We start from the raw sequence: 25,485 nt of genomic DNA, 5'->3' as shown, positions 1-25,485 counted from the left end.
AGAGAGAGAGAGAGAGAGAGAGAGAGAGAGAGAGAGAGAGAGAGAGAGAGAAAAGGAAAACAATGGAAAATAAAAAAGTGAGAAATTCAACAATAAGAAAATGGTTAGGTAATTGAGTACTAACTTTGTTGAATAGCACTAAAATGTGTAACAGCTAATGAATATTCATTATATAATACTGGCATTCACTTATTCTTTATATTAGCCTAATCCTGCTGTGCTGGGGAGCACTTTACATAGAACAGGCATACAATTCTTCTTCATGCTCCAACACATATGAAACATAACAAGCACGTTGGAAATAGTCCCCATGTTATTAAGGCAGAAGTGCTCCTTTGAGACTACAACCCATCTGTTGGGGAACCCTATTTTAAAATGCAGGTTCAGTCAGGGTTTGGTGGTGCACACCTGTAATCCCAGTACTGAGGAGGCTGACAACAGGAGGATCACTATGAGTCCAAGTTGCATAGTGAGACCCTGTACCAAATATATCAATGAAAAAATAAAATAAAATTAAATAGAATGCAGGTTCTCAGAGCCAGGCACAGTGGTGGACCCATACATGTAATACCAGATTCAAGCCCAGACCCAGCAATTCAGCAAGACCCTGTCTCAAAATAAAAGTTAATTAAGTAGAAAGCTATGGATATAGCTCATTGTGAAGGCTTTAGATTCAATCTCCAGTACCAGAAAAAAATGAAGATTGGCTTCTGTCCCAGATATTCTGATTCTGAAGGTCTAACTGTGCCTTGGAATCTGCATTTGTAATGACCACCCAGGAGTATCTGAGATTACTGATCTGTGGACCATATGTTCATTCCAAGAAAATTTACTGGGTGCTGAGTATCTGCCAAGCCCTACACTAGGTACTAGAGACAGGGCAATGGGTAAAGCCACCAATGACAGTGGTTTCATAACCAGTCCAGCGCTAACCACTTTTTAAAGTTCCTTAGCATTAGAATAGCATTGCTCAAATAGTCATGAAAATCCATAACCAAAATTTCCCATTTTCTCATTTAGTTTTTACTTAACAGGAAAAACACATCCAAAAGCTCTCTGTGCCTAACCCTAAGGCCAGCCTACCTGGACACTGGCTGGGTGGAATCAACTGCTCTCAGAGGAGAGCGCCTGGAGTGGTTCTGGACATAAGACCTCAGCATTTATTACCTGCCATTTCTGGAGGGAATCAAGGATTATGATTGGAAATCAGAGAGGACGGTGACAGAAAGGCAACAAAAAAGACATTATTTCACAGGAAATGCAGGTTTAAAAGCTTTGGGGAGCTGCAAATTTATGTCTGCATCTTGCTGGATACAGACACTGACCTGGGCATTTGGTGCCAGGTAGAATTTGCTTCCCTACATTTCCTGCACTTGACCATCTATTTCCTGACTTGGAATACTATCTTGTTTAAGGCTTTGTCTTCCCTTCTCTATCTACAAATTCCAGCATACTTCTTCCAGTAAGTGAGGAGAGTCAGGGTGACAATGAAATTCAGCAGGGACTAAGGAAGCGTTAAGAGGAAACCACCCAGGCCTGTTGGTCTTGGCAGCAGCTAGCTGTTAGCTACATCATGTATCCAAAAGCAGGCCCTGCTGTTTTCAGTCACTGCTATCCTACAAATGGTATCCTGGACACACACACACATCCTGCAATGTAAACACCAGCCTACAACCACTCCAGGTGAATCAGAAGACAAAGAATGCCAAAAGTATACTCTCCATGTGGAAGAAAACTAAGCATTTGAGATATTAAAAATGGTATCTACCGAATAAGAACATACAGGGGAAAGACTAACAGCAAAAGAATTTGATCCAACAAATGTTTTTACACAACACACTTTTTACATAAAATCTAAACTGACAAAAGGATGAAAAAGGTATGCAGTACCCAAAATGTTAAAACTCACATATTTTCTTTTCAGACACTGTAGATAAGTTCATTTTAATTTATAGCTAAAGAAAGATGGGTCTGTTTTGTATTATACTGCATTATGCTTGGTACCTAAGGCTGGTAAGACTAGGAGTCACTTGTAAGTAAATAACATTTTATGCCTCTTGTTATAAAAACTAGTTCTTCAGTTCCTGCTTCCTATTATAGTCCTTAAAGGAAGCAGAATCCTCATGTTGCAAAAGAATTAGACCCAAAAGCAGCTTCTGAAAGCAAACAAACTGCTCCAATAACAGGTCTGTCCTTTTATATTTATGACTTATAACTCCAGGATTCAAATTTGTAAAACCAGAAATAGAATACCTAAGACGGTGGAAATATCCCCCACCTACAATTTAAAGCCTAAAAAAATCACACAGGATGAATGTATGGGGAAAGCAGAAGATAAACACAGCATTTCTCTACATTCTGAAGATAAGTTGTAAGGATGAAAATGCCTATTTGTATCTCAACATCACCAATGAATACACTGAAGCAATACACCAAATTACTATTGGTTCACACCAATACTAAACTGCCTATTTGTTATCAAACTCTTCAGGCTTTCAGGCAAAATACTTAATCAGCAGTAACTTTTTTTTTTTAAGAGTACGAGAAAGGGAACCCATAGCTTTACACAAGTTAAGCAATGACTGAGCATCCCCAAGCACTCTTTAAATTTTATTCTGGAACAGGGTCTCAATTTTTAAGTTGTCCAGTTTGGCCTAAAAGTAGATCCTCCTGCCTCAGCCTCCTACATATGTGATATTATAAGCAGGCAATCAGCAATAACTTTTAAAAACTAATATACAGCATTTAGTCTGACAATGCTGAACTTTACCTGAGCCCTGCACTAAGGAAAGCAGCTCTGGGAGGACTCTACGCAGCCTGCGGGACTGGTAAAAGGAAATCTCCAATGGAGTAAAAAGAAAACCCACGGGCTGGTGAGATGGCTCAGTGGTCTAAAGCACCTACTTAGAACAAGCTTAGCAAAGCACAGGGACTGCGGTTCAATCCCCCAGCACCACATGCCAGCCAGCCCCGCCCCCTGGTGGGCTGAGCTGGCCACACACACACACACACACACACACACAAATTAATAAATAAAAATAATGAAATGTTTAAAGAAAAAGAAAACCCACAAGCTGGGAAAAATTATAGCCAACCGTCCCTCAAACAAAGGCCTCCTATCTAGAACATACAAAGAATTTTTAAAAATCAGGCCACATAAAATTAAAGACCCAGTCCAGAAATGGGCATCTGAGATGAATATACACTTCTCAGAGGAAGAAATATAAATGGCAAATAAATAATGTTCAACATCATTGGTCATTCGAGAACTGCAAGGTAAAAAAACATTAAGACTCCATCTCACACCAGAAAGAATGGCTAATATCAAGAAGTCAGCCAGAGCTAGAGAGATAACACAGCAGGCTAAAGCACCTGCCTAGACAAGCTTAGGCAAGTGCAGAGGCAGCAGTTCAATGCTGTGCCAGCCCCACACCCCAGGGCAGGCTAAGGGTGACACACACACACACAACCACACACATGTCAGCCAGTAACAAATGCTGTAGGGGCTGTGGAGAAAAAAGGAACACTTTCCTACTGTTGGTGGGTGTGCAGACTAGTAAAACCACTGGAAATCAGTATGGAGATTCCTTAAAGTGCTAGAATTGGAGATACCATGCAAGTCAGTTATTCCAACCCTAGGTATTTTTCCAGAAGAACTGACGACTCTTAACTCCCACACATGTGGGCTGCTTGCAGCAGGCAGCTGGCATGGGCTGCTGGTCTCTCCAGAGTCTAGTACAGGCCACAGCCAGGGCTCCCATGAACTTCTGCATCACTTCCTCTAATCCACAGATTTTAAAAGGCACGTGTGTACAGAAATATTAAGCAACCATTAAAATTTGTTGTGATTTTAAAATCATAAAATCTCTTGGCAGCCATTGGATAAACAAGTTCTACATGGTGTGACCACAACGCAGTTGGTATTTATAAATTCATTCAACAAATACTTGTCATGTTACAGAGTCATGGGTGATGATGGTTCATTGGTTACACTGTTCATGAAGCCACCAACGTCTTCCTGATAGTTATCCTTGTTAGCTTTGGCCTCTTCAACCTGACTCAACCCATCTCTACCAGCCACTCAGTCACCAACCTGAAACGGCCATAGGAGCAGAGTCAGTAAAGCACAGAGGAAAAGATACACAAAGCAGCAGCGATCCTTTCCTGACTGCTTCCTCCCTGGACACCAGCATTTGTATACCCACACATGTGTCCATGCCACACTATGATACAGGTCACAGGCTGCATTCACTCACTCACTTCACTGTGCCTTGGCCCAGTGAAGTCATGCCCCACAGTTGGTTATTTGGCCACAAGACCCATAAATGTTCCTTTTTTCTTTTTTTGGCAGAACCAGGGATTGAACTCAGGTCCTTGTGCTTGCCAGGGTAGCACTTATTCTACTGAGCCATCTCCCCAACCCCCTAAGAAACAGGATAGTCTTTTCTTTTTTGGGGGTGCAGAATCGGGGTTTGAACTCAGGCACTTGAGCTCCAGGCAAGTGCTTACCCTATTGAGCCATCTCCCCATGCCTCACACTTGGGTCCCCACACTCTAGAATGGACTTGACACACAGTAGACACTGGACAAGTATTTGTTGAATGAATTTATAAATACCAACTGCTGTTTCTGATGTTACCACCACTTGGCTAAAAATTGCTCCTTCTATATGATGTAGACATTAAAAACAAAAACTGCAATTGTTGCACACTGGGTTTAATCATCAGTACTGAAGAAAAAAAGGCAAAATCTACTTAAATAAACCTTTCATGATTATCATTTGGACTTGTGCAAATTTAGTGCCTAACTCAAGAATGAGAAACATATCTTCTCTTTCAGATGCCCTGGCAGCACAATAATAAACAAATGGTCCAGCTCAGCTGCCATGAGACACCTGTAGGGCTCTAAGGCCCCAAACTATTCAACTTTGTCTCCCAAGTGCCAAGATACAGCACAAGGGTCACAGAGATAGTCTCCTTATTAGTAGTATCTGAACCTCTACTCTGAAGTTCTTATACTTTATATAGACAAAGTTTCTTAATTTTTATATCTAGGATCCAGTGTTATATTTAAACTAGTAACATTATTGGTTCATTTTTTTCCCATGGTGTATGAATTTCAATTAAAAGAAATGAAAAAGCCACATTAAGTATCAAGTCAGACAAACAAGAAATGAAAGCAGAGCTAGACCACACAAGGGTAACTCTGTAACTGCTAAAAATATCATAGATAAAAATTAATATGCAGGCAGAGAGTAGGCCCTGGAAGAAGTCAGCGCAGAAGACCAGACACATGGAGGCTGGCTTGAGCATATCTAAGGGGAGCAAGGCATTAAGATGGACACAAGAACCAGGCCTGCTTATATGCCAACAGATACAGCAACTTGGAATTCTGCTATAATTAGCACCACCTGGTGCAGGGAGCCCAGACAGACATCAGACACAGAGAAGGCTCACTGAAACACTGGGTCCCATACTCCCCTCCCTTGAAAGCCTTTGGTCTTTCCAGCTACCCTCACTACGTGATTGACTTGACTTTTTTTTTTTTTTTGTAACCGGGATTGAACTCAGGCCCTTACTGAGTCATCTCCCCAGCCACTAACTTGACTATTAAATCAGTATCAGTTAGGTGACTACTTGTAAGCCTAGATACTGATTGCAGTTTGATATTGTACCCATGCTGTGGTATTGCTTTATAAATTACCCTTGACAAAGAGCCTCAGTAGCCTCAGGAGCTATTCTTATCTTTGTTTCCAATAAGACTCTCCTAACTTCCAACCTTGGTTCAGGACTTCATTCCTCGATGCTGTAAGAATATGTTTTTCCCGTAATATAATCACCTAACTCAAATTCACAGAGCACTTCTGGAAAGGAACAAACATTTACATTAGCCAGGGGACTGGGAGCAAGGACTCTTTCAGTGTCTCTGTGGTAAAGGTCCTCCTTGTGAATGTGTAGATCTTTGCACTCTCCCAAAACTAAAAGACCAGGCCTGTACCCTGCATGCTCTTGAATGATAGTAAAAGAAAGTCTGATGTAAGCCATTAGGTGAAGATTAATAAAAAGGTTAGATTTTGTCTAGCAGATCAAGGTTTCTGGAAGACACTATTTAAAAAAAAAAAAAAAAAAAAAAAAAAAGTCTAAAAGCCCCCATATAATCAATGTCCATAATTATACCAAAGATTGCTCAAGGAAAAACAAAAGCTTTCCAAGAATTTCTATAACCCTCCTCAGCCACTTCAAACGATAATTATAAAATTCTATACCTACAACTGATCTACAGGGCTGGGGAGAATAAGCACTTGCCTGGCAAGCACAAGGTCCTGATTTCAATCCCCGGTACCACAAAAACAAATGCAACTGATCTACAAAAGCCATCACTTAGGGGGCCGGGGAAATGGCTCAGTGGAATAAGCGCTTCCCTGGCAAGCGCAAGGGTCTGAGTTCAATCCCTGGTTCCACCAAAAAAAAAAAAAATCACTTAAATGGAAATGCTAGGGCTGGTGAGATGGCTCAGTGGTCTAAAGCACCTACTTAGAACAAGCTTAGCAAAGCACAGGGACCGCGGTTCAATCCCCCAGCACCACATGCCAGCCAGCCCCGCCCCCTGGTGGGCTGAGCTGGCCACACACACACACACACACACACACAAATAAAATATTTTTTTTAAAAATGGAAATGCTTCCCAAGGTCAACCCAAACCCCCAAGGCAGCTGAGTACTGTGGTCATCACCAATATCACCAATGGGTCAAAGCCTGCTCAGGGACAGGGAGAATACAGGAAAGGCCTTAAAGGAGAGAACTCAAATAGATACTTGCTTCACTAAACACATCAAAGTAAGGAAGAGGACATGCTATATCTCAGACAATGTTCCAACCCTGTGCAGCACTCTGCTCTCCTGGGGACAGTTTTGTGTCCAATTTGACTGGAGAAGCAAAGCCCAACCAGGTAACCAGTAGCCCTGTGCAGTCCCTGGGGACTTGATGTATGACTGAGGAACAGTATTTTACATTTTTATTTTATCTTCATTCATTTGAATTTAAATCACTGATTGTAGTTAATGCAAAACTTCTCACTGTGTTTAGAATCACTTGAATCCATGTTTGGCGCAGAAATTTGTTAGATGTGAGAATATCAGTGAAACTGTTGCATCTAAATCAAGACGGATTCTAAGTATAAAGCCACACCTGACTCAAACCTTCCACATGGAAGAAAAGTCAAACATCTCATAAATAATTTTAATACACCAACCTGCTAAACTGCTATCTTATATACACTTATGTGAATGCAATATATTATTCAAATTAACTTCACCTCTTCCTTAAAACTCTTTTTAAACTAGCTACTAGAATATTTAAAATTTTATGTTGTTCACATTATATTTCTTTTTTTTCTTTATTATTTTTATTTGCAGGATGAGTTAAAACAAATTTTAAGAGTGTTTTCTTTTTCCCCTAAACATGAATCATTCAAGTAAAAACAACTTAACTATAGAAATGCAGCAAAGTAAGGGGAAAGCACAACAACCCAAGAAGCAAAGGCTGGGGGGAAGAGGAGGGTATAGTCCAAACAGAACATATGCACAGATGCCATATCATTCACCTGCACAGGATAGACTCCTCAAAAGATGAGCAAATGACCTGCTGGAAAAGAATGCTCCCCCATAAACGTCTAAGAATGTTTCAACTTAAAGCATAAGATTAAAAAAACTAAAAGAAAGAAACATAATCCCAAGAACCAAGCCTTAACCACCTTCCTTAATCGATCACAGATGCTTCTTTCATTTTATAAAAAGAATACTAGAATATACTGAAAAATTATTTGATGTTATTTGTAAAGATAACAGAATTCAGAAGTTTCTTTTAAAGCCAACTAGAAACTGTCCTCCTGTTTCCACCCCTGTTGCTGAGGGTCAGCAGGACTAGGAAGTTTGGGACACTGGAGCTGCTAAAGAATGAGAAGCCCACTGCTCAGGCAGAGCGCAGGGGCTGGGAGTTCGATCCCCTGCATGCCTTGCTGGCCCCAATCCTACAGCATGCTGAGACTGAGATTGAGACTGGGTGTGGTGGTGCGCACCTATAATCCCAGCGCTTGGGAGGCTGAAAACAGGAGAATCACTAGGAGTCCTATCTATGTAGTGAGACCCTGCAGACTCTGTACTATATATATATAAAAAGAAAAGAAAAGCTAAGTGCTTTTTGTTAAGGCATTAAAGAACCCTAAATCATGATGTGTCTAATAACTAGCATAGGCGAGGCTGGGAGCCTGAGCTTCGCGTCGTGCCCTGCGCTGCCCAGACTCGCGAACAATACAGTCAGGATGGCTAAGGGGGACCCCAAGAAACCAAAGGGCAAGATGTCTGCATACGCCTTCTTTGTGCAGACCTGCAGAGAGGAGCATAAGAAGAAGAACCCAGAGGTCCCTGTCAATTTTGCAGAATTTTCCAAGAAGTGCTCAGAGAGGTGGAAGACAATGTCTGGGAAAGAGAAGTCGAAGTTTGATGAAATGGCCAAGGCAGATAAAGTTCGCTATGACCGAGAGATGAAAGATTATGGACCCGCGAAGGGAGGCAAGAAGAAAAAGGACCCCAACGCTCCCAAAAGACCACCGTCTGGATTTTTCCTGTTTTGTTCTGAATTCCGCCCCAAGATCAAATCCACCAACCCTGGTATCTCTATTGGTGATGTGGCTAAAAAGCTGGGCGAGATGTGGAATAATTTACGTGACAGTGAAAAGCAGCCGTACATCACCAAGGCGGCGAAGCTGAAGGAGAAGTATGAGAAGGACGTGGCTGACTATAAGTCTAAAGGAAAGTTCGATGGTGCAAAGGGTCCTGCTAAAGTTGCCCGGAAAAAGGTAGAAGAGGAAGAGGAAGAAGAGGAGGAGGAGGAAGAAGAGGAGGAAGAGGAGGAGGAGGATGAATAAAAAAACTTGTCTCCTTGTGAATCCCTTAGAGTAGGGGAGCGCCGTGACTGACCGTTTCTTAGGTTAAATGCCAACCGGATTGCGATCGTGTAGTCTCTCAAATGCTCCGGAAGTTGGCGGTAGTTGCTCAACGTGGCCACGGGGGTCCGGAACGCTGTGAAATTGTATCAAAGCTGTACATATTTCCAAACATTTTTAAACTGAAAGGCACCCTGTGTTCTCCTCGCTCTGTGCACTTTGCTGTGGCTGTGAAAAGGCATTTGGAGATGTCCCTGGCGTTCGTTTTTTAAGTTGTAAGGTGGTGTTAACTGTAACGTCATTGGCTAGAAATCCTGAGTTACCAACTGTACATATCTAGAGTTTGTAAAAAGCAAAGCAACCCAGGCGAGCCCTCGATGCTTCCTGCCTGGCACTGAGGCGGGGGGGGGGGGGCAGATGCCACTGAGAAGGGACCTTCGACCTGTTGCTGCTGTGGCTGTGGCAGCGTCCATCAGCTTCTGTGTATGGTGACCTAGTGTCCTGCTGTCCTGTCTTAGCTGGGGACTGAGAGGGCCAGCTGGCATGAGAAGTGTTTGGATTCGTTACTGTTTTGTTTTTTAGTTAAGTGCTAAACTATTTGTTTTCAAGATATAGAACTCTTCATTGGCAAAGAGTCAGAGAAGGTTCAAGAAGCTTCTGTACTTAAACACGATTTGCAATGTTGTGTTATTTTTTTGTATGTTTAGAATGCTGAAATGTTTTCCAAGTTAAATAAACAGTATTACGTTTTTCAAAAAAAAAAAAAAATAACTAGCATAATTTCTAGATAAGCATAAATGAGACCAGAAGATAGTAAAATATCTAACACTACCATTAGTGACCAAGTCATGATTATTTCATATATCACCATGGGTTACCACCCACATTAATACCACTTAGGGGTCAGCAAAAATGTAGATTTTTTACCAACTTTATGGATCTAGTAACTTCTATTCTCACACCCCTTGGGAACCTGTGAACAAGCTAAGAAAGCTGTTTTGATATCTGATGAGTTTGTGAGTCTGACAGTGACCTCCACATCCTTAGGATGTCATTTTACCTTGGCTCATTCCTATTAATTTGTGATTCATGACTCATAATTCCTGTTTTTGAACATGGCCAAACCAGTTTTATAGAGAAGTATATGCACTTACTGTTTTCTGATACTTTTGCCTTGTAAAGGGAAAAGGAAGAACAGCAAGGGCAGAGAAAAAAATCCTAAATAACAACTATCCTTTGGACATAATGGTGACTTTTTCTGTACTCAGATGAATACTCAGCAACCAGAAAGACATCAAAAATATCAGTTGTGCTTTAAATAATTAATTAGGCAAAGTATTTTCCATTGTTCATTTTCATCTGCAAACACTTCTATAACACCATGTGCCAAGTACTTTTTTTTTTTTTTTTTTTTTTTTTTAATGTATTTGGTACAGGGTCTCACTCCACAGCTCGGACTCATAATGATCCTCCTGTTTTCATCCTCTCCCAAGATGGGACTACAGGTGTGCGCTACCACACCCAGACTCAGTGGCTGGCCCAGTGTGGCATGTGGTACTCGGGATTGAACTCCTATGCCTGTGCTTGCCTAAGCAAGTACTCAGTCCACTGAGCTATCTTGCTGGCCCTCCAAGTACTATTCTGCATACTGCAAACATTAACTTTCAAACCCAACACTATGAGTTGAGTACTACTAACATTATCCCCTTTTACCAATGAGACAATTGAATCTCAGAGAGAGATTATGCACCTTGACCAAGATTAAGGGATGCCAACAGAGACAACAGTGTCTGATGTTTCCAAGTAACAGGCAATACAAACAAGAACATGGAACCTTAAGATTCTACTCACTATAAATAAACCAATATAACCATTGGCATTGTTCTTGCTTCCACATTGCTTGCTGAAAAACTGAAACCAGGTAAGGTAAGAAAGGCTTTCTTTACATACACCTTCTGCCCTACACACCAGAAGGTTGACAAATTAAACCACATCTTTCTTTGTACCAAAAGATAAAGCTCTTCTGTATCTAAGTGCAGCTCATGGCAAGCACAGCATATTTTCTATTCTTATCTAAAATATGCTCCAGAAGAATCTTGCTGGGATGATAAGCCAAGTTTCAACTTCACCACATCAGTGTAATTGAGATTACACACATAGCTGAGGCTTAAACTGCAAGAGGAGAACACAGAAACCTCAGTCCTCTGAGTCCAGTCACTATTGACATTCAGTTGCCAGCACCCAGCAGCGGGGTTTCAGCCAAGCAACCTGCCCTACAGGTGTAACCAGGGAGGCAGGTATACAGCCACATTCCTCCCTCCAGTAAACAAATGGAGGTTTGTCTCTGTTGTGCCTGGCTTACAGGGCCAGAATAGCCTTGCTCAGATAATAAACTCAGTGCAAAAGCATCTCAGCTTGCTGCTGCTCTATAGCACCAAAAGCAAAACCAGATAATGCTGTAATAATAATAGTCTAGAAAGACAATGTTTATTAGGAAAAATTTAACTTCAGCAAAAATATTTAGGATAAACACAACTCGACCTATGTTTGTGGCACTGAAAACCTACTGCTATTTCATGAAAGATCTCTTGGGCTAATTTAAAAGCTTCATCTTGGCTGTGTGAACTGGCATTCCCTTTCTGTAATGACAGCGCCCTAATAGTAGCTATAATATTAAATAAAATGACTCTTCATTTCCTCCAGAGAAATATTTTTATTTCAACCTCTACATTCCAGCCCTCAAATACACAAGATTCTAATACCAGGGGCAAAAAGTCAGGTCTATTAGGCCTGGATCATTCTCAGATTAACAACCTTGAGGGAATAATCCTATAAGAAAATATTTTCAGGATCTGGGATAACAACATTTCGGAGCCAGATGAAATTTGTTAGAGTCTGCATTTTTGTTTCTAAAACCCTCTGAAGTCATTTGTTTCCCACAGTTTTTCTCAGAAAACTATTTTGTGGGAAAGAAAGCCAGGTCCTAGGCAGCAAGCCAGCTAGAATTGGGCTGCTCCAAAAGCAAGCCCACTCCCTAAGTTGGGCAGCAAGGTCAGCTCTTGTCAAGTGGGCAAGTTTTCACCCAAACAGAGCTACAGATACTATCGTGTCTCATAAAATTTGCAAGCTGCACATACTGTGGTGTGCAGAATCTTGGGTCTGTTGCTTCAAATTACACAGGAATCAATGCCAAACTGTGAAAGTTATCAAATCCCAGCCGTGGTTGTCACCTATTAACTAATTCATGTTAGTTGGGTTAAACACTCACTCACTGCTTCAGTTTTCTCACCTATACCTGGGAGTACCTAACACACAGAGCAGCTGTCAGAATGAGAGAACTGATACATGTCAAGTGATCAGAAGAGGTTAGCACTGAGTCACTGTGAGGCAAAGACAGTTGTAATTATTTTTGCAATTCACACAACTGTTACTTTGGGGTGTTTTATTTTGTTTCAGATGGGGTTTCACTAGGTAGTCCAGGCTGGCCTTAAACTCACAATCCTCCTGCCTCTGGAGTGCTGGGATCATCTCTCTAATGTTTCTCATTTTTAACCTGATTTACAAAACAACTGCTGTAATAATTGTCTCCACTGAGAAATAACCTGCAACATAAAAAAAAAGCAACTTGCCTCAAATCATTCAGTTTATAAAAGCCTACATATATGGAGGAATCCCTTTTTGTTGTACAAGTTCAGAGACCATAAATTTCAACCTCTCCTGTAGCTTCTCTTTACTTACTTTTCGAAAGATAAGTTAGAAAAATGAAAACACAAAAAGACAAGACAGGGGGATGGGTGGAAAGAGCAAGAAGGGAGATGTGAAGAAAATGTGAAAAACAACTAGACACGTAAGTCTTTAAATAGACAAAAATAACCTTCAATAATTAAAAATGAAATTCAGCCAGGTCAAACTGTCACTGCACCCTGATTCCAGGATGCTCCCTCTGACCCTCCCTGACTGCTTTCCCAGGAACACTGCCCCACAGGGAAAGGGGAGCAGAGCAGGACTGGGCTCAGAGGCATCATTCTCATCTTCAGCATACCTGTGTGTCTCTGAAAAGCTTGGAAACGGGAAGAGGAAGAACAGGACTGTTCCACCTTTTCCTCTGTAAAATGTCTCATTATTTTCATCATAAGATTGCCTTGCAGGAATCGGGTGCATGCCTGTAATCCCAGCACTTGGGAGGTAGAGCCAGGAGCATCTCTGCGAGTTTGAGACCAGCCTAGGGGCTACAAAAGTGAGCGCAAGGCCAGCCCAAACTACGTAGTGAGACCCTGTCTTAAAACAAAAAAATGCCTTGCAGTTCTTACTTATGTCACATTTTCAATTCTGGAATCACTTCAGTTATCTTTCGAACATAAGAACTACACTACTGAATTTTCAAGGTGCCACCTCTGATCACTGAACAACTGCAGACAAGGGTAGAACGGCAGCAGCAACACTGGGGCTGCCAGTCACAATATTTACCCATGGTGTAGGCTGTGTTTTGTTTTCAGTGGAGGATGTAGAGAGTTGACTGAGGAAAAATAAAACCACTCTGCATCAAAACCCAAGCAGAAGATGATTTCCTCCCTGCTGCCCTGCATCTCGCAGAGCAATCCAGGATGGAGGCATGTGTACAGTGCTGCTGAAAAGTAAATGGGCCATCCTGCAAAGCATACAAATCCGAACATCAAACCCACCAGGCAGTTCACACAGGACATGCCAGCTTTTGACGCCTACTGCTCTTGCTGAAATGACTTTGTTTCCCCTAAAAATAGATAAACTAAAATAAGCATGGATGGGAGTGTTCCAAAACAATGTCACAATCAGCCACTTCTTCCTTCACGTGATGACTTCATCACCTTTGTATTATAATGATTATATCCAAAAATTAAGGACTTCTGGCAGGATGATGGAGTTTCCATATTTACTGAGGAATGTTAAATGACTCCCATTTTGCAGAGGAAGAGACTCAAATTCGCAGAGGTTAAACTGTCTAGGTTTTACAGAGTTTGACAGTGGCATTTGGATGTTATAAAAAGATTCCTCTAAAACACCCCCCCAAAAGTTAAGACCCCAATCATTAAGTGGCCCTTCTGGGATGCAGACTGAACCTACTCAGGGTTTCTGAGGTCCAAACTTCAACCTCAGTTCTTCAATAGAAGTCACCAATTCAAAGTAGCCATAATTTTAGACAGCTAAAATTGTATTTGTTCCTACCAAACAGTGGCAACAATGTTAAGTACTAGAAACTACACTGCTGGTAAGAAATGTAAACTTAACCACCTCAATATACAGCTTGGAATCATTTACTGGAATCAGATAAATGCACAGTTTATGACTACGCAACAACTCTGGGGCACACCACAGAGAAATAATATTGCATGTATACCAAAAGACATGCGTGGTCATCATCATAGTAACATTATTTATAGTAGCCCTTAATTAAAAGCAACATAAACATCATCAAAAAAGCACATAGGAAACTGTACATATGTACATGTTACTGAAGTATACAGACATCAAAATTAATGAACTATGGCTGCATGCAACATGGACAACTCCCAAATTAATGATGGAAATAAAACCCACTATCAAAAGAAATGATGCTGAGTAAACCCATTCACACAGAGTTCCAAAACAGGCAGAGTTCTTCAGCGAAAATGAGGTCGGGAGGCATCACTTCTGGGCATGGGGGCTCCCAGGTCCTGGAGGGTGGAACTGCTCACCCCAGCAGGCTGACTTCTGAGAACTCACCCACTGTGATCTAAGTATTACAGGACTTCCTTTTCCCTACGATTCAGCCAAAAACCAAGGAACGACATTCATAAAACCTTTTGAGAATCATGTTTCTGAGACTGGCACAGGACAAAATATAAGCACAAACATGTCTTTCTAAAACTAGTTCAATATTCTTTACATGCAGAAAAAACCCAATGGAGGAAATGTTACTGCCTTCAAATTTCAGCTCAGTAGTATATTTTTTCAGCAGTGTTTTAAACTGCTTATAACCTTTCGGCCGGAACCACCATCTTCCAGTAATTTGCCAAAATGACTAACACAAAGGGCAACAGGAGGAGAACCCAGTATATGTTTTCCAGGCCTTTTAGAAAACATGGGGCTGTTCCTTTGGCTACATACATGGGAATCTACAAAAAGGGTGATATTGTAGATATCAAGGGAATGGGTACTGAGCAAAAAGGAATGCCTCACTAATGTTACCATGGCAAAACGGAAAGACTCTACGTTATCCAGCATGCTGTTGGCACTGTTGTAAACAAGCAAGTTAAGGGCAAGATACTTGCCAAGAGGATTAATGTGCGTATCGAGCATATTAAACACTCAAAAAGTCATGATAGCTTTCTGAAACGTGTCAAGGAAAATAATCAGAAAAAGAAGGAAGCCAAAGAGAAAGGTACCTGGGTTCAACTGAAATGCCAGCCTGCCCCTCCCAAAGAAGCACACTTTGTGAGGACCAATAGGAAGAACCTGAGTTGCTGGAACCCATTCCCTAAGACTTCATGGAATAAGCTGGGGATGTTGCTCTGCCATTCAGTACCTAATTGGCAGCTTAAGTGTTCTAGGTCCTATGTAAAATCATCCTGTGTTGTAAGGGTGGTTTTCTTAGCTGAACAGGTATGTGGTGCCTTCTTGCCTCAGAAATATTTGCAGCAGATTTTCACTGTACCCAGTAATTGTGTCTAGTCTTTACTCTTCAGTATTTTCTTGCTGAAAGATATTGCTGAGCTATTATGCAGGTGTATACCCAAAAATTCAAATATTTATAAAGTACTTATGCTTGAAGATCCTGTAAATCATCATGGGGAAAAGATGTATCAAAATAAATGGAAGTCACTTCAGAAACAAACTTAAGTCCATTTCAGTTAAATAAATTGTTTAAAGAAAAAAAAAAAAAAAAAACCCTGCTTATATTTAAAGATCTGCTTATTGTGACATCAAAGAGATAAACAGGGGGCTGGGGAGATGCCTCAGTGGAATAAGCGCTTCCCTGACAAGTGAAAAGGCCTGAGTTCAATCCTCAGTTCCGCCCGAGAGAGAGAGAGAGAGAGAGAGAGAGAGAGAGATAGAGAGATAACCCTCCTCAAGAAATGACTTAGGCACCTGGGCCCAAGGGTTACTGCAGAGGCAGTCATCTAATATGCTGGCATAAAATAGCCAAAGAACGGGCTGAAAAGTGACCATCCTCTGCAGTGACTTTAGGATAAAGGTGGTTTGTCTGGTCTTCATTGTCCTTTCTCACATGGCTAGATTTGTTTCCAACAACTGTTCAGAAAATGACAGTTCTGGGTAATTCGGCTCATATATGAGAGCTTTAAAAAACAAATCAATGCTCTGGTCCTACTGAGCAAAAATACATTTTTTCCTCCAGTGCATCTCATCACTATCACAGTAAAAGTAAGGTTTCCAACCCTCTAGAAATCTCTGAGGGTAATTACAAAAGGCATAAACCCTAGAGCTGAACCCTTGGTTCAGTTGTGAACCCTTTAATCTGGTTAAATTTCAAACATATTTCAAACTTACCTGAAGCTCACCACGTTCAAATTCTCTTCCATTTCCCCTTTTCTTACTTTCTCAGATCCCTCCATCTTCTGCTGCATGAGAATGCCACTGCATTCCTATTGGTCTTTTACACAAGTTGTCATCACACTCTAATCTGCACAATTACCATACTGGTTCACCACAAACAATATCACTTTTCTGCCCATTACAGATTCCCCAGAGCACAATACAACATCTGTGCAGAATAGGTGCTTAATAGTCCTAATGAACAAGGGGTTAGATTCTTTTTTAATACTAACAGTAATAGAGACAAGTGTCTTTCTGTTCTCAGACCAACAACCACAGCCCAGTACGTTATGGGAGAGGTCTAAACTCATCCCAGATGAGATTTTACCCAGTTCAGCCTCTAAGCCCCATGTGGGAAAACTCTCAGAAAGGCCTGACAAGATAAGAAGAAAGTGATGTCTAGACAATTCTGTTTTAGCCTTCTTCTGGGAAAATCTCCAGCCATCTCACTCAGCCTCAACAACCAAGTCATAGTTCACATTGCACAAATTCCACACCAGGATTTTGACATCTCTAAAAAAGAGAGCTGGGGGAGGGGTAGGCAGACATCTGTCTTTATGGTAGTTTCTAACTAACGAGAATCAACAACTGCAAGAAGACTGGCATGAGACTGGTCCAAAGTAAAACGAGGTAGGTCCTATGGAAGCACTCCAAAGGGATGAAAAAGCACCTAACCATAATTACAGTAGTTTATTGTACAATGAGAGAGGGCAGAAATCTTCATGCCAATGTTTGAAACTGGAATTATGGATCACACTGCCCACACAATACAGTGGTACCTCAATTCAAGAACTTAATACGTTCCACAGTTCTTGAAAAGGTATTCACATTTGTGTGTGTCACTCAATGAAGAGTTCACAAACAAAAATTTGCCAAATGCTTCTGTCTGCACACCTAATTATTTGCAAACATAAGCATTCATGAAACAAAGTGCCATTCTATACAGAATATTTTCATTAAGCAGAACTGTACAGGGATGAGGTTCTCAATACCTCTCTCCCATTTCTTCCTGATAATTTCCCTATCACTGCTCTTATGTGATTACAAAAAATAAAAATAATAATCCTAAGAAATGAGTTTAAATGTCCTCAACAACAAGCACTTCTTCCTTGTCTCCTAACACTACGTCATCTTCACTGACTTTCTGGACCCTGTCACTATGCTATGTATGAGCTCTCAGTGGGCAAGGACTCATCTATCTTCTTCATGCTATAGACAGTGCAGAGAACAGGACAGCTTGACATGCAGATATCCAAATACTGACAGACTACATGGATGGTAAGTGATTTAGGGTGCATTCATATGTTAAGCTAACATAAAGTCCCAGAACAGCCTTTTGAACTTCCATGACACCAGGCTTCCAAAGACTGGAGCGGAAGAGTGGCATTCTTATATACCCCTGCAGGCTGTTATTTCCACCTGCTGAGCAGCATTAGAAATAAGACAAACAAATTTATGAAGATTCTGTTCATAAATTAAGAAAACAACATAAAATCAAAGAATATTTTCTAAAAAATAACATGTGTAGTCAACAAAGTTGGCTATAACACAGAAATTCCTCTGAGTACATGCTGTACTGCTCTTGGGAAACAGTATTAAAATGGAGCCCTTTGAAGATACACGTATCATAAAGAAGGTCTAGCACTCAGTTCATACCTTACAAACATACTCTATGGAGAACAGAGATCTTCCTAGGCAATACAGTCAGGAGCTGAACTGGTATCACAGACCCACATCCATTCATAACATTTTACATGTTTCAAAAGACCAATTTAGATTGGGCATGATGGCACATGCCTGCAATCCCAGTGCTTGGGAGGCTGAAAACTGGAGGATCATTACAAATCCAATCTATGTAGTGAGACCCTGTAGATCCTGTACTAAATGCAAAGAAAGAAAGAAAGAAAGAAAGAAAGAAAGAAAGAAAGAAAGAAAGAAAGAAACTGACTTTAAAATAATGTTAGAGTTATGTTAGTAGGACTAGGGATATAGTGCAGTTGTGAAGTACTTGCTTGACAACTGCAAAGCCCTGGGTTCAATGCCCAGTAATGAAATAAAACAAGAGTTATGTTGGTAAAATAATGTCAGTCTAGCCTAAAGTGGACAGCTTGTAATTTTTCCATAATAACTGTTTTATAATTTTAAAAGTCCTATGCCAAGCCCTTTATAGGCATTATTTTATTTAAATCTGACAGCAATCCTAAAAGAGAGGAAAAACATTCCACAAGGGCAGAGACCTTTGCCTATTTTATACATATGTATCTCAAGATTAAGCACAGTTCCAGGGATACAATCGATATTTAATAAAATTAATTGACTGAGATCAACAGTTTCTCACTTTGGACAAATGCAGCTCCTGAAGCTTAACCAGGTTGTTGGAGACCACTGGCTATCTGGTGGCTCAGCCAGGATTCCATGGAGGGCATGAGCTTCCTGGATCCTGGCATGTAGCCACTCTGCAAATCCAGTCCTCTACTGATGTGCCCACAACTAGCATGTTGGGGGAACTGAAGCTAGGGCCTCACACATGTAAAACATACACTCTTCCACTGAGCTACACCCTCAGCCCCTTTTTTTAACTGGTAAAATTAAGCCTTATTATTTCTCTGAAAGGAAACTACGAGGTGCCATCCTGCAAACTGAGAACACATATAATATTAATGCGTACATTAAAATTGGAGTACAGAAATGGTCCTACTTATCTTTCAGTATCCTTCCCTGACTCAGTGAACCTTTGTCACCTTAGTGTCAGAGGTCCATGCAGGAACCAAGAGATCACTGGGACTGGAGAGAAACGATAGCCCTAAACAATAGGAAGAATACTGACAGCAAATCAGAGTTTTAGAGAGCAAAAAGTTCACGTGAAATTACCAGGACATGGGGCTGGTGAGATGGCTCAGTGGTCTAAGGCACCTACTTAGAACAAGCTTAGCAAAGCACAGGGACCATGGTTCGATCCTCCAGCACCACATGCCAGCCAGCCCTGCCCCCTGGTGGGCTGAGCTGGCCACACACACACACACACACACACACACACACACACAAATAAATAAATAAAATTTAAAAAATAAAATTAAAAAAAAAAAAAAAAGACATTACCAGGACATCCCAAACAGGGCCTCATATCCCTAAAGCCAGGAAGTAAATGAAACAGACTGCCCCTCAGAGGATGAAAAAGGGTCACTAGTTCTTCTTACAGAGATGGCTTTACATTTATACACTAAAACCAAATTGAAACAAAACAACCAATCCCTACCCTTATTCTCTTGAATTATCAAGAAATTCTCATCAGGACGTGTCCGATTCCCTTTCTCTGGTTGAAATCTTGCCCTTCCCTCACTTCCCTCCCTTCCCGACTTTGAGTTGTTAGTTCTTGCTTTACTCAAACACATTCCATAAGCTGCTGCACATCTTTACCTCCTGAACAGAACTGCTATGTGTGCATCTCTTCAGGCCTGTCTAGGATTCACTTTCAGAAAAATCTCTGATGGTACTCATCCATTACCCTTTGCACATGGATGTCTTCTTGTAATACCCAGCTCGTCTTGAATCGCTAGGATAAAGCAATGGCCTGAACTCAGCCTCCAGAGTTACTGGGATTATGAACCTACACTTACATACACAGCTCAATATTCTGGTGGGGTGAGGAGCTTGCTTTGTTCTAATGTTTTGGGGTTTGTTTGTTTGTTTGTGGTGCTGGGGATCAAACTCTGGGCCACTCTCCTATTAGTAAGTGCTCTGCCACAGAGCTATACTCCAACCTGGGGTACCCCTTCTTGACGTTCCTCTGCCTTGTGAAAATACCTCCACATTTCCAGACAAAAGAACCAATATCCTAAATATCCAAGCCACACCAGAAAGAAAAAGATTTTTGAATAAGAAATGCTCTTGGAAACCATCTATATCCAACTCATTTCTAGGTCTGATGATAATACCAAGGACTGCTTCACATGAGGACTTGAGCATGCTTGGCCAAAGCCCTGAGGCATAATTACCCTTCCACTAAAACGTTCCAAAGAGGCTAAAACCCACCACATACATTTTTCTCAGCCAAGAAACAGGTGTAGAGTATACATGATTTTCTGCTAACAACCTCTGAAACAGTAGCAACTATAGAAAAGGATTTGGTAAATGTTCTGCCCAGCACACCCACTGTCAAAGGAAACCAGACATACAGACTCTGCAGATCACTTAGTTCAAGATTTTTAGGAAAACTGTCATTTGCATCCCATGCTCATGCCACATAAAGTTCAAGTTCTACTATTCTCCCTATGCCCTTTGTTTTGTTTTGATTTTTGTAGTGCTGAGAAATTATACTAGGGGTCTTGTACATGCTAGGCAAATACTCATTGAGTTTTGTACCCAGCCCAAACCTCAGCCATTAAAAAAAAAAAATCTTTTTATATAGGAAGATGTATTTAACATGGAAATTTTTAAGGAGAAAATTATATTTCTGTAAACAGACATACAGAACCAACTACCATAAAATAATGTGCATGTAAAAGAAAACACAATGAAGGCAAACAATTCCACTGAAAACTACGGTCTCTCAATTAGAGAGAGATTTGTTAGGGGGGCTTAAAGGCTGTAATATTCTTTCAGGTAACCTCAGAACTGAGAAATGACTAATGGGAAAAGAAGGAAAGACTGAATGGAAGCAGGAACTCATCAAGTGAGAAGACAAAACCTAGAGAGTCTGTTTCAGTCTCCCTAAAACATAGACATATGCATATATAACTTGCTTTCCATGTTATACATCTCAGAGATACAACAGGATCACAACCCAAACTCTACCTGAATATAACCAGCTGGAATGTGGCTTCTCCTCAAAATGTCCACATATACAATGGAGTCAGGAGACACATTTATTTCTGTTTTCTAACCTTTCCACAACAGACTAGGAGTAGTTTTCTAGCACCACAGATGTTAAACAGTAGACAAATGATGGCAGTGCAAAACATCCCAAGACAATTCCTCTTCAGGCAGGCCTGCCCCTACATCAGAAAGACTCTGAATTGGAAATGCACAGGAGAGTAAGTATTCTCAAAATACAAGAAACAGCAAACAAAGCATTCTCTCTTCTGAAGACTGACTTTCAAGAGCTCAAGGTCATACCATTGGCATAAAGCACTAAAGAGCTCCTCCTTAATCTCAGAATTCAGATAAAGATTTTTTTCAACCATAGACATTCCTGTCATCTTACTAAATCCTGAGTTTCTGCATCTGTGACTAGAAGAAAAAGAGCAAAAAGTAGAGATTAAGACCAATGATGTATGACCGATGAAGTAAGACAGATTTGTGATTAAAACACATTGTTGCCAATTACTAGGCATCAGTTTGCTCATCTGCAAATAAGAATCATCATCCTAGGATTGCTTTGAGGATTGACTGAGGCAACTCACATAAAATGTCTGGCACAGTACCAGGCTTACAGTAGCTTTTCCCTAAAATACATAAAAGCTACTAATGTTTTTCTTAATCTATGAAACTAATATCAATTTAAATTTAGTAACTGGCATGTACTAAATAACCAACATCTTGTGTAGAAGCCTGTGCTCTACATGCTGTACATATACAGATTCATTTAATCTCACCAAACCCTGTGACGTTGCCACACTTCTTTCCATTCTGTAGATGACAACACTAAGGCACAGAAAGGTCAACACCCTCACTGGGTTAGCATCAAGCAAGCCAGAATTCAAACTCTGGCAAGCTGGCAGGACAGCACACACTGCTAATGAACTGTGAACTGTGTTACCTCTAAAGAGCCATGAGGGGAAGGCGCCCAAAAGATGGCTGTAAAACAAGCATTTTAGGGTGTCAGTGGCACACTATAAGCAGTGGACATACAGCCTTTTAAAAATCTTTCAACGTAGCTGTATACTTAAACTTTTTAGGTCCAGCCTGATGGCTCAGCGGACTAAAGCACTGCTTAGGCAAAGCACAGTGGCTGGGGTTTGATCCCTGGTGGGTCGTGCTGGCCCCACCCGCCCGGAGCGCAGAGATGGCATTTTGAGATTGGGCATGGTGGCACACACCTGTAATCCCAACATGTGGGAGGCTGAAAACAGGAAAATCACAATGAGTATGATCTATGCAATGAGATTCTGTAGACTCTGCCCTAAATACAGAAAAAAGTTTTATAATAAAACATTAGGAAGAGAGAAAAAAAAAACAAAACAAAACAGAATAGCATTGCCTTCTCAGAACTGGAAGAGCACCGAAGAGACAGAATGCCAATGATGTCAAAGCAAAAGGACATTCCCATGTCAGCTTCCACCTGCAAAGTGCCCTAGTTAAACTGTGTAGGCACAGAATCAAATTACGGGTTACCCCAAATAGAGTGCAAAGCTGGGAAAAAGAAACAAATGAGCTGTAAAACTGGGTCCTCTGCCAGGTAAATGAGAGAAACCCTCTCCCTACTCAAAGTGCTAATGGAAATGCCAGGCAAAGGCAGACAACTGGAACCCATTTCCTACCACTACATGGAAACAGATATTACCTTTTCTAAAATGGCAAGGAATGCAGGGTCCAACCATGCCTATCTTTAAGTACTGGCAAGCACCCAAGTCAAGCTTACAGACTGCAACTTCTCAGGCACTACAGATGAGTACCAGTTCTTAAAAGCCTTCTAGGGAATGGAAAGAGAAAAAAAATGAGTAGGGTGTTTTAGGCAGATGAGGCTGAGCCAGAAATCGAAAGGGAGAAGGAGGCTACGCCTTGTGGCACCACACAACCCTGCCAAAGGGAAATTCAGAAATTAGCTTGTGTCTTCCTAACTCTTCTGCGATCAGTGTTCCGCAGACTATGCTAAGATAGCCCTTAAACTGAACATATGAGTCCAGACTGAGTCCAGGGACAGGAGGAGAAGCTGACAAGAGAAACAGGGCAGAAAAGATGGTAAGAAAAAAAGAATTCAATTTGTAGGCATGTCCAAGTACAATTAGCAAAAGCAGAAGAGTTACATCTTTTCAAAGGAACAACTTGGCAATATGTAATCAGAATATGAAAGCTGCAAAGTCCACTGTTAGGATTTTATTTTATAAATATTATGATTTTTTAAGATGACAACATAAAAGTCATCAATCTCCTATCATCTTGTTTTAAAATTCTATATTGTTTTTAATTTTTTTTTCTTATTCCCTGTTAAATATAAATATGGTTACTTGTGCACAAGGACCAAGATGCAAGGACACACTACTCATCGTAGGACTATTTGTAAAAACAAAATGGGTGGGTTTTTACTTTTTATTTATTTCTATTTTATTGTTTTTAATTTTTAATTTTTAGTTTTTAGTTTTAATTTCTTTTTTCCCATAATATGCACACATTTTAATCGCATCATCTGGTAGGTGAACATCTAAACTTTTTTTTTTTTAAATTCATTTTAATGAGAAAAAGACAAAATAGCAATGAAACAGTTTCAAAAAACAGGTTAGTGAGACAGTTATAATAATGGATACACTGCATGTTGTCTTCACAGTAGTTATTCAGAGGACAAGATGCAGACATCAAATCTTGTCTAAACACTATTAGTGCAAACCTTTCTTTTCATTGAACTAAGAGAAAGTAGCTGTGTATCTATCCTAATGTGTGTGTGTGTGTGTGTGTGTGTGTGTGTTCACTACAAAATGGTCCTTTATTTAAATCCCCCTTTTTTGTTTTGTTTTGTCAGATATGGTGTTTCACTGTTAGAGAAGCTGTATCTGGGGAAGTCTTGAAAGGACCTTTTCATACTTGACACCAGTCCAAATACTGCAGCTACCTGAATTCAGCAAAATAACCCAATATACTCCAGGAGTCCATAATAGTAGTGAGTTACCAGCACAACTGGCAATTGTCTGAAGTTACTGAATTAAGCCTTTTACAGCTCAGCATATTAATATAGCTTTACTTTTTATACCTCATGGTTACACTTTTTTGCCAGATGGTTAAGACCAAGTTAAAGCAAGACTTATATAACTAAAAATGCAACTTTTGCTGTCTGACAAGGTCAGTCAAATACCCTCAGGATTTACCTGGAACGATGTACAGCACCTTGTGGATCTTCTGGCAGTGTCAGCCATCTGGATGAGTCACGGCCATTGCTTGACCACTTTGCTCTCTGTGAAAGCCTGTGAGAATGTTTCTCTCCAGGTGACTCTCATTAGACTCACTATATACATCATCGATCACTTTCCTCTGTGGCCCCATAATCTCCTTGATCAGAAAATTTGGGACACCACTTTTTATTTTTATCCTATAAAAATAAATAAGTTTATTGTTATCCTATAACTATAAGCTTAACATCACTGTCTAAATATCACCTACCTTAGACATAAAATGAAACTGCTATTTTCCAGCAACCTCTTTTTAATTTCTTATAACTTTTTTTTTTTTTTACCCATTTTACAGGTTTACATCTGGTAACCTAAAGAATTAATTTGAAGATAACATGCAATACAACCATTATCAAATTCCTATTATGTTGTTAAATAAATATTGTATCATTTCTAATTTTTCTTAATATTTTGAAGTCTCTTAAAAAATAAATAAAGCACAGAAAAAAATGCTGATGGAAAGAACTGTAACACTCAACCAGGGAATCAAATGTACTAAATATGGAACACTGACTCAGGGTGAACTCCAAGTCACTAAAAAGAATGCAGTCAATCTTAGTGTTTCATGATGCAAACAATCCTATCATGAGTTCTGACATATGTACAGTGTGAGAAGAGATAGATATTGATTGCTTCTTTTTTTTTTTTTTTGGTGGAACCGGAGATTGAACTCAGGCCCTTGCACTTGCCAGGGAAGCGCTTATTCCTCTGAACCATTTCCCTAGCCCAATCTTAGTGTTAATGGAAAAAGAGCTCTTGGGCTAGAGAAAGCCCAAGAGCCAGGGAGACAGCTCAGTTGAATAAGTGCTTGCCTGGCAAGTGCAAGGGCCTGAGTTCAATACCCAGTTCTGCTAAAAATAAAAAAATAAAAAAT

General features: G+C 40.4%; 2 protein-coding genes across 16 annotated transcripts in view; one reads left to right on the top strand and one right to left on the bottom strand.

Annotated features, from left to right (window-relative positions):
- The window catches only part of Magi1 (membrane associated guanylate kinase, WW and PDZ domain containing 1), a 660,109-nt gene that overhangs the window by 550,170 nt on the left and 84,454 nt on the right, over window positions 1-25,485 (bottom strand). The window lies entirely within an intron of this gene.
- On the top strand, window positions 8,266-9,246 carry LOC101573697 (high mobility group protein B3). Its single transcript, XM_004644782.2, has one exon. The coding sequence runs from the start codon at window positions 8,320-8,322 to the stop codon at window positions 8,923-8,925; it is 606 nt and encodes a 201-aa protein (XP_004644839.1). The 5' UTR covers window positions 8,266-8,319; the 3' UTR covers window positions 8,926-9,246.

This window comes from Octodon degus, unplaced genomic scaffold (assembly GCF_000260255.1).
Source record: "Octodon degus isolate 3935 unplaced genomic scaffold, OctDeg1.0 scaffold00210, whole genome shotgun sequence".
NCBI lineage: Eukaryota > Metazoa > Chordata > Mammalia > Rodentia > Octodontidae > Octodon > Octodon degus.
The sequence above is the reverse complement of the archived record's forward strand: the minus strand, read 5'-3'. Positions and strand labels throughout refer to the sequence as shown.

Coding starts and splice junctions, on each gene's coding strand:
- LOC101573697 (XM_004644782.2), top strand. CDS start 8,320: ATGGCTAAGGGGGACCCCAAGAAACCAAAGGGCAAGATGTCTGCATAC.